The sequence below is a fragment of the Saccopteryx leptura genome, chromosome 3 (genome assembly GCF_036850995.1).
Source record: "Saccopteryx leptura isolate mSacLep1 chromosome 3, mSacLep1_pri_phased_curated, whole genome shotgun sequence".
In the NCBI taxonomy this organism is placed as follows: Eukaryota; Metazoa; Chordata; class Mammalia; order Chiroptera; family Emballonuridae; genus Saccopteryx; species Saccopteryx leptura.
In genome coordinates this window covers 290,682,090-290,696,555 of record NC_089505.1, presented here as the reverse complement: position 1 = coordinate 290,696,555, position 14,466 = coordinate 290,682,090, and the positions used below count along the sequence as shown (strand labels likewise).

Sequence of the window (14,466 nt, the reverse complement as noted above, 5' to 3'; positions counted from 1 at the left end):
CTCGCTCCCTTCGCCTCCACGCCGCGAGCGCGTCCCTCCTCCCCCTCAGTATCCCGCGTCCCAGCGCTCAACGGCTCCCACCCACTCCTCACAACGCGCCCGACCTCTGCCCAGCGCAGCACATCCTCCCCGGCACCTACCGCCTCAACATCGGGAGGACTCGGGCCAACAGCGTCGCGATGCTCAGCTCACACGCGGTGGCCAAAACCCGCGGTGGCCAAGAGCCCCACTGCGGTTGAGGAACGGCCTCCACAGCGCGTCGGCTCGGCTCGAGTCCGGGCGCCGGGGGCGGGGCCTCGGGAGGCTAGGCAAGCCCGAGGGGCGGGGCCTCGGGCGGCTGACTGCGCTGAGGCGACAGGGATGGGCTCAGGGTCGAGGCTTCGGACAACTGGGAGGGGCTAGGGGCGGGGCATCAAAACGACTGGGGCGGGGCTAGGGGCGGGGCATCAGGGCGGCTGGCGGAGTGGTGGGGCCGAAGGCTGCAGGGAAAAAGCGGAGCCGTGTCCAAGGTGCTGACAGGCTCAGGAGCGCGCGTTCGCACGAATAGCCTACGGGGTTCTCCGCGTGGCCCTGCGTGTGGCTCAGGCCGCGTCTGTGAGCCAGGTCTGAGGTCCGAGCAGCGGCCCCGCCCAGGAGTACAGTCGGGCTGAGATGATCAGGGAGGAATGACAACTTCAGGCAATACTTTTTGTCATACAGATTGCCGCCCAGGAAGGAACAAATTTAGTTGATGCAACTCCTTCTGAATCGAGCTTCTCCTTTGCAAGTTTATTCCAGCCCAATGGACAATAGTGGGGACAGACCTGGGACCCCAGGACAGGACTGCCCAGGAGTCTGCCGAGAGCCTCACTGAAGGAGGAGTGAAGTGATAAGAAACATGTCTGGGTGGACATGGAACAGGAGAGGTGGAGTGAATCACATTTTGAATCTTTTACAGGTTTTTTATTTTTTTAATTTTTTTTAATATTTGAAAGATTATCCTGACGGCAGTATGAAAGGTAGATTTTGGAGAAGGCATAGCAACAGAAAAGGCTTCCTTGGAGGTGTTTGCAATAACTCCAGAACAGAATAGGGTCTGGGAAAAACAGAATAGGATCCCAAAATCAATGGAGTTTAGGGACAGTAGATGGAAGAGGTGAATAAGAGAATGTAGAGTGACTCCTGGGTTTTCAATTGAGGAGAATAAGTGAGTAGCTGGTGGTGACAAAGTAGAGAATACAAGAGGTAGAACAGGTTTGGGGAAGGAAATATGAGTTCAGTTTGGGACTTGTAAATATGACTTCATAATAGGATATTTAAGTTGAGGTGTTTGAACAGCTATTTTATGTATATGCGCAAAAATATATGACTGATCAGCATAGAGTGTTGACCTGGGACACTGAGCACCCAGGTCACTGGCTTGAGCATGAGATTATAGACATGATCCCATGGCTGCTGGCTTGAGCCCAAGGTCACTGGCTTGAAGCCCAAGGATGCAAGCTTGAGCAAGGGGTCACTGGCTCGGCTGGAGCCCCCTGGGTCAAGGCACATATGAGAAGCAATCAATGAACATCTAAAAGTGACGCAACTATGACGATGCTTCCCATCTCTCTCCCTTCCTGTCTGTGTGTCTGTCTGTCTCCGATTCTCTCTAACACACACACATATACATACACACCCAGGCATGTATAACATATACATACACATGTCATAAGCTTAGATAATTAAAGCACTGGGAAAGGGTTGCTGATTAAGAAAACTTAGTCTACTGGAAGAAGATGCCATCTAGGAGTTTCACAGCTAGAGCAGGAAAATCGGTGCCTGGCTTCAAAGCTTCAAAGAGCAGGCTTACTCTCTTGGGGGCTCAAGCAACTGGTGACTTTACATTGAAGGCAATACTCACTTAACATTCTGAAAATCCTAGGGCCTTAAAGACTATGCTAAATCTATACTGTTTGTGCTGTATAAATGAAACCACAAAGCTTGGATGACAGCACATCTGTTGTAACAGGGTTTACTGAATATTTTAAGCCCACTGTGGAGACCTACTGCTCAGAATAAAAGATCCCTTTCAAAATATTACTACTCACCGACAATGCACACATGGTCAACCAAGAGCTAAGATCGAGATGTACAAAAATATCAGTGTTGTTTTCATGCATGCTAACACAACATCCATTCTGCAGCCCATGGATCAAGAGTACTTCTGACATTTGCATCTTATTTTTTACGAAATATGTTTCATAAAGCTATAAATGCTGTAGATAGTGATTATTTTGATGGATATGAGCAAAGTAAATTGGCCTTCTGGAAAGTATTCACTATTCTAGATGCCATTAGAACATTCATGATTCATGGGAAGAGGTAAAAGTATCTACATTAACATAGTTTAGAAGAAGTTGATGCTGAGGTCGCCGGTTCGAAGCCCTGGGCTTACCTGGTCAAGGCACATATGGGAGTTGATGCTTCCAGCTCCTCCCACCTGTCTCTCTCTCTCTCTGTCTCTCTCTGTCTCTCTCTCTCTCTGTGTGTGTGTCTCTCTCTCTCCCTCTCTCTCTCTCCTCTCTAAAATGAATAAATAAAAAAATAAAGAAGTTGACTCCAACCCTCATAAATGATTTTGATGGGTTCCAGACTTTAGTGGAGGAAGTAATTGCAGATGTGGAAACAGCAAGAGAACTAGAATTGTAAGTGGAGTTTGAAGATGGGACTGAATTGCTACAATCTCATGATTAAAACTTTAATGGATGAGAAGTTGTTTCTGAAGAGTAAACAACAAAAGTGGTTTCTTGAGTGGGCTCTACTGGTTGTGAAGCTATGAAAAAAGCTGAAATGACAACAAAATATTTAGACTATCATATAAACTTGGTGATGTAGCAACAGGGTTTGAGAGGATTTATGCCAATTTTTAAAGGAGTTTTACTGCAAGTAAAATGCTATCAAACAGCATCACATGCTAAAGAGAAATTGCTCTTGCAAGGAAGAATCAATGGATACAGCAAACTTCACTGTTGTCATATTTTAAGGAATTGCCACAGCCACCCCAGCCATAGCAACCACCACCCTGATGTTAACAACTTTCAACATGGAGGCAAAGACTCTCCATCAGCAAAAAGATTAGGACTCGCTGAAGACTTAGATAATGGTCAGCATTTTTTAGCAATAAAAATATTAAAATTAAGATATGTACATTGACTTTTTAGATTTTTTTATTGATTGATGATTTTATAGAGAGGGTTGTGGAGTAAGAAATATCAACTGATAGTTGCTACACTTTAGTTGTTCATTGAGTGCTTGTTGTATATGCCTTGACTGGGTAAGCCCAGAGTTTTGAACCAGTAACCTCAGCATTCCAGCTTGATGCTTTATCCACTGTGTCACCACAGACCAAGCTGTACATTGACTTTTAGACATAATGTTATTGTGCATTTAATACATTATAGTATAGCATAAATATAACTTTTATATGCACTGGGAAAACAAAAATTTGTGTGGCACTTTATTGCAGTGGTTCAGAACCAAACCAACAATATCCCCAAGGTATGCCTATAAACATTTTATTTTTGTTTTTGTCTTTTAAGCAAGCAAGCTAGAGAGACAGAGAGAGGGACAGACAGGAAAGGAGAGAGATGAGAAGCATGACATTTTCATTGTGGTACCTTAGCTATTCATTGATTGCTTTCTCATACATGCCTTGATCAGGGTCAGGGGGAGGGGGCTCCAGCTGAGCCAGTGACCCCTTGATCAAGCCAGCAACCTCACTCTCAAGCCAGCGACCTTGGGCTTCAAGCCAGCGACCTTTGGGCTCAAGCCAGCGACCATGGGGTCATGTCAATAATCCCACACTTAAGCCAGTGACCCTATGCTCAAGCTGGAGAGCTCTCACTCAAGTTAGATGAGCCTGCGCTCAAACCAGCGACCTTGGAGTTTCAAACCTAGGTCCTCTGTATCCTAGGCTGACATTCTATCCACTGTGCCACCACCTGATCAGGCTATAAACTTTTTTTTAAGTAATTTGTCTTTCATTACCCAGAGATAGCCACTCTTAGTAGTTTAGTGTTCAATTTTCCTTAGTTTTTACAACATACACAAAAAATCATTTTCAAAAAGTGGATAATACTCTACACATTGATTTGTAATCTGATTATCACAATATTTTATGAAGCATTTTCAATTCAACAGGTGAGAAATACCATATTTTTAATGATTGTTTATTATTTCATACTATGAATTACCATTATTTCACCTACCAATATTTTTTAATTTTTGGAATTTTTCGTTTTTAATCCCTATTATAAACAAATATGTGATAAACACGACCAGCTATACATGTGTTTTCTTATCCATAACACCTTTAAGATAAATTCCTATAGACAGAATTATTATGTCAAAGAATATGCATGTGTGTATATTTCCCCATATATTCAACATTAAAGGATGTAAGCACTCTTTCACTCTTTGTTAGTATGGTAGATAAAAAATAGTATCTCAGCTTCTAGCCAAGATGGTGGCATGGGCATATGTAGTACTTGCCTCCTCCTACAACCAAATCAAAACTGCAACTAAATCACAGAACAACCATCATTCAGAATCACTGAAATCTGGCTGTTGGAAGTCCTACAACTAGGGAATTAAAGAAGAAGTCACACGGAGCATGGTAGGAGGGGGGAGACGCTATACAGGCGGGTTGCACACCCAGTGTGGCAGGTAAAAATTGGGAGGGATATCTTTGCTGCAAAGGTGCCCTGAGGAGCCAGGCGACCCAGGCACACATGTCCAACCCAGGGTTCCAGAGCCAGAAAGAGAAGTCCCCATAACCTCTGGTTGTAAAAACCAGCAGCGAATGAGGCTGAGGGAGACCGAGGTTGCTGGGGTCCCAGGCAGCTCCTGTCAAGGACCTGTGCACGAACTCACTCTGATTTACTCCGTCTGAGCTCCAGCGCTGGGCTGCTAACTGGACAAGCACCAGGGACATATGTAGAGGAACCCCATTGCTAGTATCAGGATGAGAGCTGCAGGGGGACAGCTTTCTCCCAAACAGAAGTGCTGGTAGAGGTACTTGTTGCTTTGCTGAGCCCTCCCCACAAAGAGCTGGCAGGCGTGCTCCATATCTGAGTCTCCATCAACCTGGCTAATATTGTTCGCCCCTCACTGGTGGTTCCCTGAGACCTACCGCACCCAGTGGACAGCTTCAAACCACCACCCAACCACCTCCACAAGGAGCACACTCAAGGGGCCAACTAAGCAGACACCAGAGCCCTCTGCTGAAGTAAGTCCTGCTCTGTGGGGTGGGCCCCAGCACAGCTGATCCTCCACAGTTGGTGGTGGTTGCAGCCAGTCCTTTCAGCTGACTGGCCTGGCAGTAAATCCCTCCCACTGACATGCCAGCAGCGATCAAAGCTCTATGATAAGAGGAGGGAATACACAGCCTACATGGGGGGAGCACACCTCAAGTGCCCAGCTTGGTGATAGGAGGCTGTGCCACTGGATCCTATGGGACACCCGTACATCAGGCCACTCTATCAAGCCTGGGAGATGTAGCAACTCTACTTAATACCTAGAATCAAGCACAGGGAGGCTGCAAAAATGAGGAGACAAAGAAATACACCCCAAATGAAAGAGTAGAACAAAGCTTCAAAGAGAGAACTAAACAAAATGGAGACAAGCAATCTACTAGATGCAGAATTCAAAACTCTAGTTATAAAGATGCTTAATGAACTTAGAACCTCCATAGCATAAAGAAAGGAGCAGTCAGGCCTGACCAGGCGGTGGCGCAGTGGATAGAGCATCGGACTGGGATGCCAAGGACCCAGGTTCGAGACCCCGAAGTCGCCAGCTTAAGCGCGAGCTCATCTGGTTTGAGCAAGGCTCACCAGCTTGAGCCCAAGGTTGCTGGCTCGAGCTCAGTCTGCTGTAGCCCCTGGTCAAGGCACATATGAGAAATCAATCAATGAACAACTAAGGAACCGCAACGAAGAATTGATGTTTCTCATCTCTCTCCTTTCCTGTCTGTCTGTCCCTATCTGTCCCTCCCTCTGAGTCTCTCTGTCTCTGCCACAAAAATAAAAAAAAAAAAGGAAAAGAAAGGAGCAGTCAGAAATATAAGGTACACTAACTGAAATGGAGACTAATTTACCAGAATCTACAGTAGAGTGGATGAAGTTGAGAATTTAATCAGCGATTTGGAATATAAGAAAACAGAAAACACCCACTCAGAATAGCAAAATAAAGAAGAATAAAAAAAACAGTGAGTAAAGAAGTCTCTGGGAGAACTTCAGGTGTACCAACATTCGCATCATGGGAATGCCAGGAGGAGAAGAGAGAGAGAGCAAGAAATTGAAAACCTATTTGAAAAAATAATGACAGAAAAATTTCCAACTTTGGACAAGAAAATAGACATACAAGTCCAAGAAGTGCAGAGAATACCAAACAAGATGAACCAAAAGTGGCCCATACCAAGGCACATCATAATTAAAATGCCAAAGGTTAAAGAAAAAAGAGAAAAATTTAAAAGCAGAAATAGAAGAGGAATTAGTTAACAACAAGGAAGCTCTCATAGACTGTCAACTAATTTCTCAGCATGAACTGTGTAGGCCAGAAGGGAGTGGCAAGAAATATTCAAACTGATGAAAAGCAAGGATCTACAGCCAAGATTACTCTACCCAGTAAAGCTATCATTTAGAATCAAAGTTTAGAATAAGAGCTTCCCAGACAAGAAAAAGCTAGAGTGCATCACCACCAAACCAGTATTATATGATATACTATATTTCTTCTTTTTTGAATGCTTTTTCATGCCTTTAGTCCCTCCTCATATTAAAAATATTAACTGTTTCTATTACTTGAAAATATCTTTGCTCTTTATCTTTTGGCTCTGCTTGTGATTTTTTTCATATGGTAGTATTTTTTTCTTTTAATCATTCAATCGTTCCTTTCTTTTTTCTTTTCTTTTCTTTTTTTTTTTTTTGAAAGGAGGGGAGATAAGAGAGACAGAATCCTGTATGCACCCCAATCAGATCCCTCTGGCAAGCCTTCTAGGGGGAATGCTCTGCCCATCTACGGATGTTGCTCAGCAACTGAGATACTTTTAGTGCCTGAGAGGGAGGTTCCACGGAGCCATCCTCAGCACCAGGGCCAAATCTTTGAAATGATCCATGGCTGTGGGAAGGGAAGAGAGAGAGAAAAAAAGAGAAGGGGTAAGAGGGAGGATGGAAAAGCAGATGGTTGCTTCCCCCGTATGCCCTGACAGGGAATTGAACTTGGGACATCCACATGCCAGCTGACACACTACCACTGAGCCAACCGGCCAGGGACCAATTATTCCATTCTTACATGGTGTCTGATTTAGGGTTTTACTTAACACAAACATATAAATACCTATACATTCTGTAACAAAATATAAAGTCCAGACTGAAGGGCATATAAGAATTTAATATACCAATTCATTCAGTCATTTATTCAGTGATGCAATGAATATTTATTGAGCACATATACACTGGGCACTATTCTAAATGCTAGAAATTAAACAATGAGCAAGATCACCAAGGTCTTTGCTTTCATGAAGTTATACCCCAACAGGAATATAATCATGCAGCATTTACAGGGTGAGGCAAAAGTCAGTTTATAGTTTCATGTACTTACGACTGTAAATCTACTTTTGCCCCACCCTGTAATTTAACTTGAGATTTCAAATTAATAGGAAAAGAATAGATTATTCAATATACAATGCTGTGACAACTAGTTAACCATTAAGAAAAGAAATAAACTAGATTCTTATTTCATACCTCCCATCAAGTATATTACAAATAGATATAAAACCTATATTTTAAAAATAAAACAATGAAAGTACTAGAAAAAAAAATAAGTGAATATTATATAAAGAAATATATGTTCTTAAACACAAAAACTTCAGAATAAGATCTCAAGTCAATTTTGGAAATTACATCTTATTTTGAAAAAAATGGAACATAACAAGGTAATTTTTGGACAATAATCTTTATTAGTGTATTTTCAAAGGTACATATAATTGTGAGCTACTGCATTTATATAGTTATCATTTACTCTTTGAAGTTTACATGTGTTTTGCTCCAAACTCTCTGATGAGTACATTTTAATACTAATTAGGAACATAAATAAATTTAAAATATTCTTCTTATCCCGGTATAGCCAATTAATTTACTCAGATCATCTAATTTTCTAATTCTATGTTAAGGGCTTTAGAACATTGTGTATCAACTAAACAATTCCTTTTTCAAAACTGCAAAGATGGGCAGTGTACAAGCTGATTCCTTAAATCCTAGTGAATTATTTAAAAATTATGTTGCTTTCTATCTTTAATCTATTTTCATGAATAAATTTGTAATTATCTGACCAGCTATATTTTAGAAGAACGGTAAGAGTAACTATTTCTAATCTCAACATTTTAGCTAGTGTAAAAGGTCACAGGCTCCCTTCACATATAGGTAGTTCATAATTATCCCAATAAAAAAAATTTACCATGAGTCAATGAAGAAGCGGGCAACCCAATATAAACATATCTTTGTTTAAATAGTTAAGTACAGTATTATAAAACATGTTACGTAAAATACTTCCTCTTGGTTCTATAATGAAATACATATAACTGATTAACATAATTCATAAATCGAGACCAGAACCTTTATAATTGGTAAATAAAACAATAGACAAAAATAAAAGATAAAAGTTCTGTGATCTTTGAGGAAAAACCATTTATCCAACATCATCTTTGACTGTGGACAAATAAATATTTTCATTCTTGTATTTTAAATTACTACCAAAATAGTATATCTTTCTACAAATAACAAAAAACAAGCATACAGTATCTAGAAATTTTTTTTTTCTGACAAGAATGTCAAGCCTTTGAAGGTAGGCTTAAATTCTTTTCCTGAATAAGGTCATTATGATCTTAGGTTAAAGTTACAATAAGCAGTTCAAGCAAAATGCATATTGCTTAGGTTTTAAAGCAGGCAATTTTGATAGTTTAATTAAAATGTAAGTATAAATGTGAAGCTATTGTAGAAACATTTATAAACACTTTCTGGGAATACTCACAGATTAGCAAGTAATAGAATAACTGATTTAAAAATGAAAGGTGATGTTAGATCTAATGCTTGGTGACAAATCCAAAAATATCTTTCAGATGTAAAAGAACATGAAGACATGGCTTTATTATTCGAGCTTGAAAAAACCTAGTGTCAAAACAAACTTATTTGCATACAATTTAGTGCAATGAGAATTTGTTCATAAAAGATTCCCAAAGTCTTGAAACTTCATACATAAGCCAGAAAGGAATCCATTAGGGTAAATGATTTAAAGATGTCCAGAACAGAGCAGCTTACCAAGAACTGCTAGATACTCTTACCTGCATCACTTACTCCTAAGCAAGCTTATGCAAAACTGTGTTCTGGGTAACTGACTCTTATGGCTCCCCAATAACAAGCTCGAATAAGGCAGATCGACCCTAAGAGATAAGCAATTGCCCACGAAACATAGGTTGCATGAAATCGCCTTGCAAATTCTTGGGTGCCAACCTAAAATAAAAAGCAATATAAAAATAAAAGTTTGAAAACTTAAAAAAATATATCTGCTTAGAGAACTTGTGTTGGTTTATATGTGATTTTTATGCAATATATCCCTGAGGCCCCAAAATCCCTAAAAAATATGAGTTGGTGTACTTTTAGACTATCACTGATGTTAAAATTTAGTAATATGCTGCTCTTAGTTATATTAACTATAAATTTTATAAATATGCTAAGAAATTCATTAAAATGTGTTACTTCTAAAAGGAACTTACTCCCTATAATTCCACCTGACTAATGATATAAGGACAGGTCAACAAAGGAGCATGGAAATACATGGCAGCAGAACAGACCAGTCCCTTCCTCACTCCCGGGGTAATCGCCACGCCAACTGCTTAGCTTCAGTATCGTCTGAAAACAAGCCACTCCCATATTGATAATAACCTCTGCTTCCCTTGAAGAAAGAGGAATGGTTTTTCAGATTCCAATAGCTGATAGAATATTGCTTCAGCCTTGGCCATGGCCAATTGGTTCTGGGCATTAAGTGAAAACAAATGGGCTTTTGTTAAATGAATGGTAAAGTCCCCGATGCCAAGGAATTTAAGAGGGGCCCCCAGACACTACTTCCCCCATTTCCCCAATGCTTGACGGGCAAGCTCCACTAAAATCAGATCCATGAACTTAACTTGCAGAAGCTTCAGAAGCTTCTGGGCCAGGTATGCCAGGGAGGCAGGTTCTTCAGGTCTCACCATTTAAACTTGTGATAAAGTTGAGAGGAAAGAATTCTAACAGTGCATAGAGTAATACTCACAGTTAATCCAACACCAATGAAAATACATATCATTCCAATGGTAATATATGCACAGCAGCGTCTTCGTGGAAGAGCACTACCTACTGAGGAACTGCAAATTCATGAGAGAAGAGAGAATATTAAGTATTTACATTATTACTCTCCATTTCATCTCTGTGAGTACTAATCTATGGCTTTAGTAACACACACACTTCCATTTTTTTTTATGTTTTACTTTTCTTACTTGTAAAAACTGTAATTTTCAATGATTAATATGAATCATAATCATAAATAATCGGTGATATATACTGCTCACAAAAATTAGGGGATATTTCAAAATGAATATGAAGCAATAAAAAAAAAAGAAGCATTTGATTTCTTTTATTAAACAAGAACATCAGGGCCCTGGCCGGTTGGCTCAGCGGTAGAGTATTGGCCCAGCGTATGGAAGTCCTGGGTACGATTCCCAGTCAGGGCACACAGGAGAAGCGCCCATCTGTTTCTCCACCCTTCCCCTCCTCCTTGCTCTCTATTTCTATCTTCCCCTCCTGCAGCCAAGGCTCCATTGGAGCAAAGTTGGCCCGGGCTCTGAAGACAGCTCCCTGGCCCCTGTCTCAGGTGCTAGAATGGCTCCTGCCACAAAAAAGCAACGCCCTAGATGGGCAGAGCACCGCCTCCTGGTGGGCATGCGGGTGGATCCCGGTCAGGTGCATGTGGGAGTCTGTCTGACTGCCTTCCCGCTTCTAACTTCAGAAAAGTACAAAAAAGATAACAAACAAATACCCCCCCAAAAAAACAACAAGAACATCAGAAAAGCAAAAGACAAGTCAAAGAAAGTTGTTCAATTATGCAAATGTGATGGAAAACCAACTTTTATTTCATTGGTGAAAATGCACTCTACAAAAGGCTGAAAGTGCTGAAGTTTCTGCACATTCCCTGATCCTCTAATTTTTGTGAGAAGTGTATTATTGTGGCTTAAAACAAAATTTAAAGCTTAACAATATCCACAAAAACAAACAAAAAGAGTGGTTAAGAAAATCTTCTAAAGTAAAGATCTATTTTCAAAACTTTATTCCAGAATTGAAAGTTAGTGCTATCTTACAAATACCAGTTGATTTTTTTTAAAACCATCTTTATTTTATGTCAACATTAAAATTAGAATACTAAATCATTTATCCGTGTATCTGCCTCCAGATACACCTACCTACCATGAATTAGAAACTGATGAAGCTTACTAAACTTATGTATTAAATAAGTCGAAAGGTTCTTTTTAATGTTTCATTGAAGAAAAATTGGATAGGAAGATTTAACCTCGTTAAAATATCCATGATACTGGCCAAAGTGATCTATACATTCAACACAATTTCTGTCAAAATACCAATGCTAATTTTCACAGAAGTAGAATAAATAATCCAAAAACTTCTGGAACCATAAAAGGTTCTAAGTGAATATTGGAGCAGCTTTTCTGTGGGCAAGAAGAATACAATTTAGTACATTAATTTCAGTGCATGAATTCTGCTTAGAAAACTCATGCCCAATTTTCCTCACAAACTAAACAGTCACTACATCTGGAAAGTCTTCCCAGGAAAGAAATTACCTACTGTTCTTCTATGAACCAAGTGCCCTCTCATCACAAAACAAGGCAATGACCAACAGCACCTATTGCACGAACAATAAAATCTCTTATACTTTGAATACATATGTGGTATCTGCATGCAATATATGGCATTGTTCTGCATGTGTTAAGACTCTATAGGTATGTGTGTTAAGCAATATGATTCTGTGACTTGCCTTTTTATTTTCTCAACACTGAGACTCTGCCATGTTCATACGTCAAGACCTAGTTCATTCATTTTCACAACTATCTTCCTTTATGTGAAAATACCACTTTACTCTTCCTGTCGATGGACAGTCAGAACTTTTTAAATTAATTATTTGCTATTATAACAAGGCTGCTTTGAAACTCTTTTAGACTTCCTTATGTACATATGCAGGACTTTCTCAAACAAATACCTAGGAATAGAATTGCTGGTTTGTCTTGTATACATATCTTCAATTTTAATAAAAGTAAAAGTTATATCCCCACCAAAACTGTATGGAGCCTCTATTGCTTCCCCACACCCTTATCAACCCTTCCACAATTGGTATTTCTCTTACGTTTGACAATTTCATGAGTAGGAATGGTATTCCATTGAAGTTTTAACTTGCATATCTCTGATTTCTACTATGTTCAACATCTTTCCAAATGCTGCTTGGCTACTGCTTTTCTTTCTTTTTTTTTATTTATTTATTCATTTTAGAAAGGAGAGAGAGAGAGAAGAAAGAGAAGGGGGGAGGAGCAGGAAGCATCAACTCCCATATGTGCTTTGACCAGGCAAGCCCAGGGTTTCGAACCGGCGACCTCAGCATTTCCAGGTTGACGCTTTATCCACTGCGCCACCACAGGTCAGGCAAGGCTACTGCTTTTCTTTTTCTATTACTTGCTTGTTCATATCTCTTGCCCCTTTGTGTTAGGCTGCCTTTAGCTTACTGATTCATAGATGGTATTTATGTAATATGGACACTATTCCAGGCAGCTATACATACTGCATCTATCTCTTAGAACCTGAGTTTTTAAAAATTCAATTTTAGTACCATTTTTGATGATGAGTTTTCCTAACAAAATCAATGTAAGTTAATTCTAAGATAGTTAAAATTGCTAATCTTTTCCATTAAAGTTTGTGATTTATTTTTGCCTTGTCTAAGAAATTCTTTCCTACGTCCGTCATAAAAATATTTACCTATCTTTTCTTCTAAAAGTTATAAAAATTTTTGCTTTTTGTATTTATGTCTTGATCTACAAGACCATAGTCCTTATAAACATTTTTATTTTACATATTTTGAAGTTAGGTTATTTGGTGGATACGTGTTCCTATGATAAGGTACCAAGAAACTGCAAAACTGTTAATATTAGTATTTCAAAAAGAAAAGTCAGGCCCCCTTACTCCTCCTTTCTGAGGAAGAAAAAGCCCAAGAAGAAGAGGTTACAGGGACAAAAGTCAGTCATAGTCATAGTTTCGTCCCTATAGTTCTCTGGAAGGACTGACACCAGAGCAAAGAAGATAGAACCTGAAAACCCCTTCTTCTTCTCCTTTCTTAAAAGCCTTTAGGAAGCAATGTTTATGTACGTTAATTAAAAATTCCTACACTAATCCTAACTCTTCCTCCCATCCTGAAGTCATGAGAGTGACGTATACCTAGACGAAGGATCACGAGCCCAGTCCCTTGCCTGAAAAACCTGTATTCTGTTAACATTCTATATGCTTTCTAATAATCATCCTTCTGAAATTCTTTATATGTACAAAACTTGTAAAGTAAGCAAGGTTAGGTTTCCTAATAAGCTAGCCCAACATTTAGTAAAGGTAATTTCATTGAGCTTCTCTCCTTATCCTAAGCTAAACATTTCATTTCCCACTGTTGGGGCGACAGGGATGGGTTGTACACCTAGAAGATTTGGGGATGTCTTTGTTGGGTATGTAAAACACCTATCACTACTGTGTTACCTTGTGATCTTAATGTGTAGGAAGGTTTTTTCCTTTTAATAGATCTTATAGATAAATGTCGTAAGTTTATTAGAAATGACTTTTGTACCATGCTCCTCCTCCTTTTTCCCCTAACCAGTATGTAATTTTGTCTCTATAAAAGCAGCATCAGGACTATGATCTGGGCTGCATGAAGTGGGTTAGCTATATCACCGGCTTATTAATAAAGCTCCTCCTAATATTTCTCCTATAATTTATCTTGGTGTCTCTATATAACCCGTGGATTACATTATAACATTCCAAAGTTATGTTTCTGATGAAGTGATCATAATAATTCTTTTTACCATAAAAAGTATAACATAAAATACATGCTAGAATCCTGTAATAGCAAAATCCAGGATATACCAGCTTAATAAGTGTATTTCTCTTGTGAATATGAGTTCAAAGGACAATGTACAACCTGGGCTGACAGATAACTGAGCTCCATGTCACTGACCAGCATAGATGACCAGTCTGTTGTCGCTGCCTCTTCCTGCCAGTGGTGGAGTTGAATAGGTGTGTTCCAGGTTTACAGGAATGGGAAAAGGATTAGCCTGGTCATTCCAGGCCTAGCAACATGAGATTAAGGGACAGAAGCAAGGAA

The 14,466-nt window shown here is 39.7% G+C and overlaps 2 protein-coding genes across 4 annotated transcripts in view; both read right to left on the bottom strand.

The window, feature by feature from the left end:
* Positions 1-278, bottom strand: part of C3H8orf88 (chromosome 3 C8orf88 homolog) — a 31,824-nt gene extending 31,546 nt beyond the window's left edge. Inside the window, exon 1 of the mRNA XM_066378760.1 lies at positions 141-278. The gene's annotated coding sequence lies outside the window, so the exon portion shown is untranslated. The remainder of the gene's footprint in view (positions 1-140) is intronic.
* Positions 279-7,081: 6,803 nt separating this feature from the next.
* Positions 7,082-14,466, bottom strand: part of PIP4P2 (phosphatidylinositol-4,5-bisphosphate 4-phosphatase 2) — a 52,699-nt gene continuing 45,314 nt past the window's right edge. Inside the window, exons 6-7 of one of the 3 annotated variants that reach the window (XM_066372423.1) lie at positions 10,324-10,414; positions 7,082-7,134 (exon numbers count right to left, since the gene is read on the bottom strand). In XM_066372423.1, the coding sequence (XP_066228520.1) occupies positions 7,099-7,134; positions 10,324-10,414 (127 nt within the window). In that variant the 3' untranslated portion in view covers positions 7,082-7,098. Of the gene's footprint in view, positions 7,135-8,012; positions 9,525-9,906; positions 10,046-10,323; positions 10,415-14,466 lie in introns of those variants that run through there. The other 2 variants (XM_066372421.1, XM_066372422.1) reach the window with 2 other exon arrangements.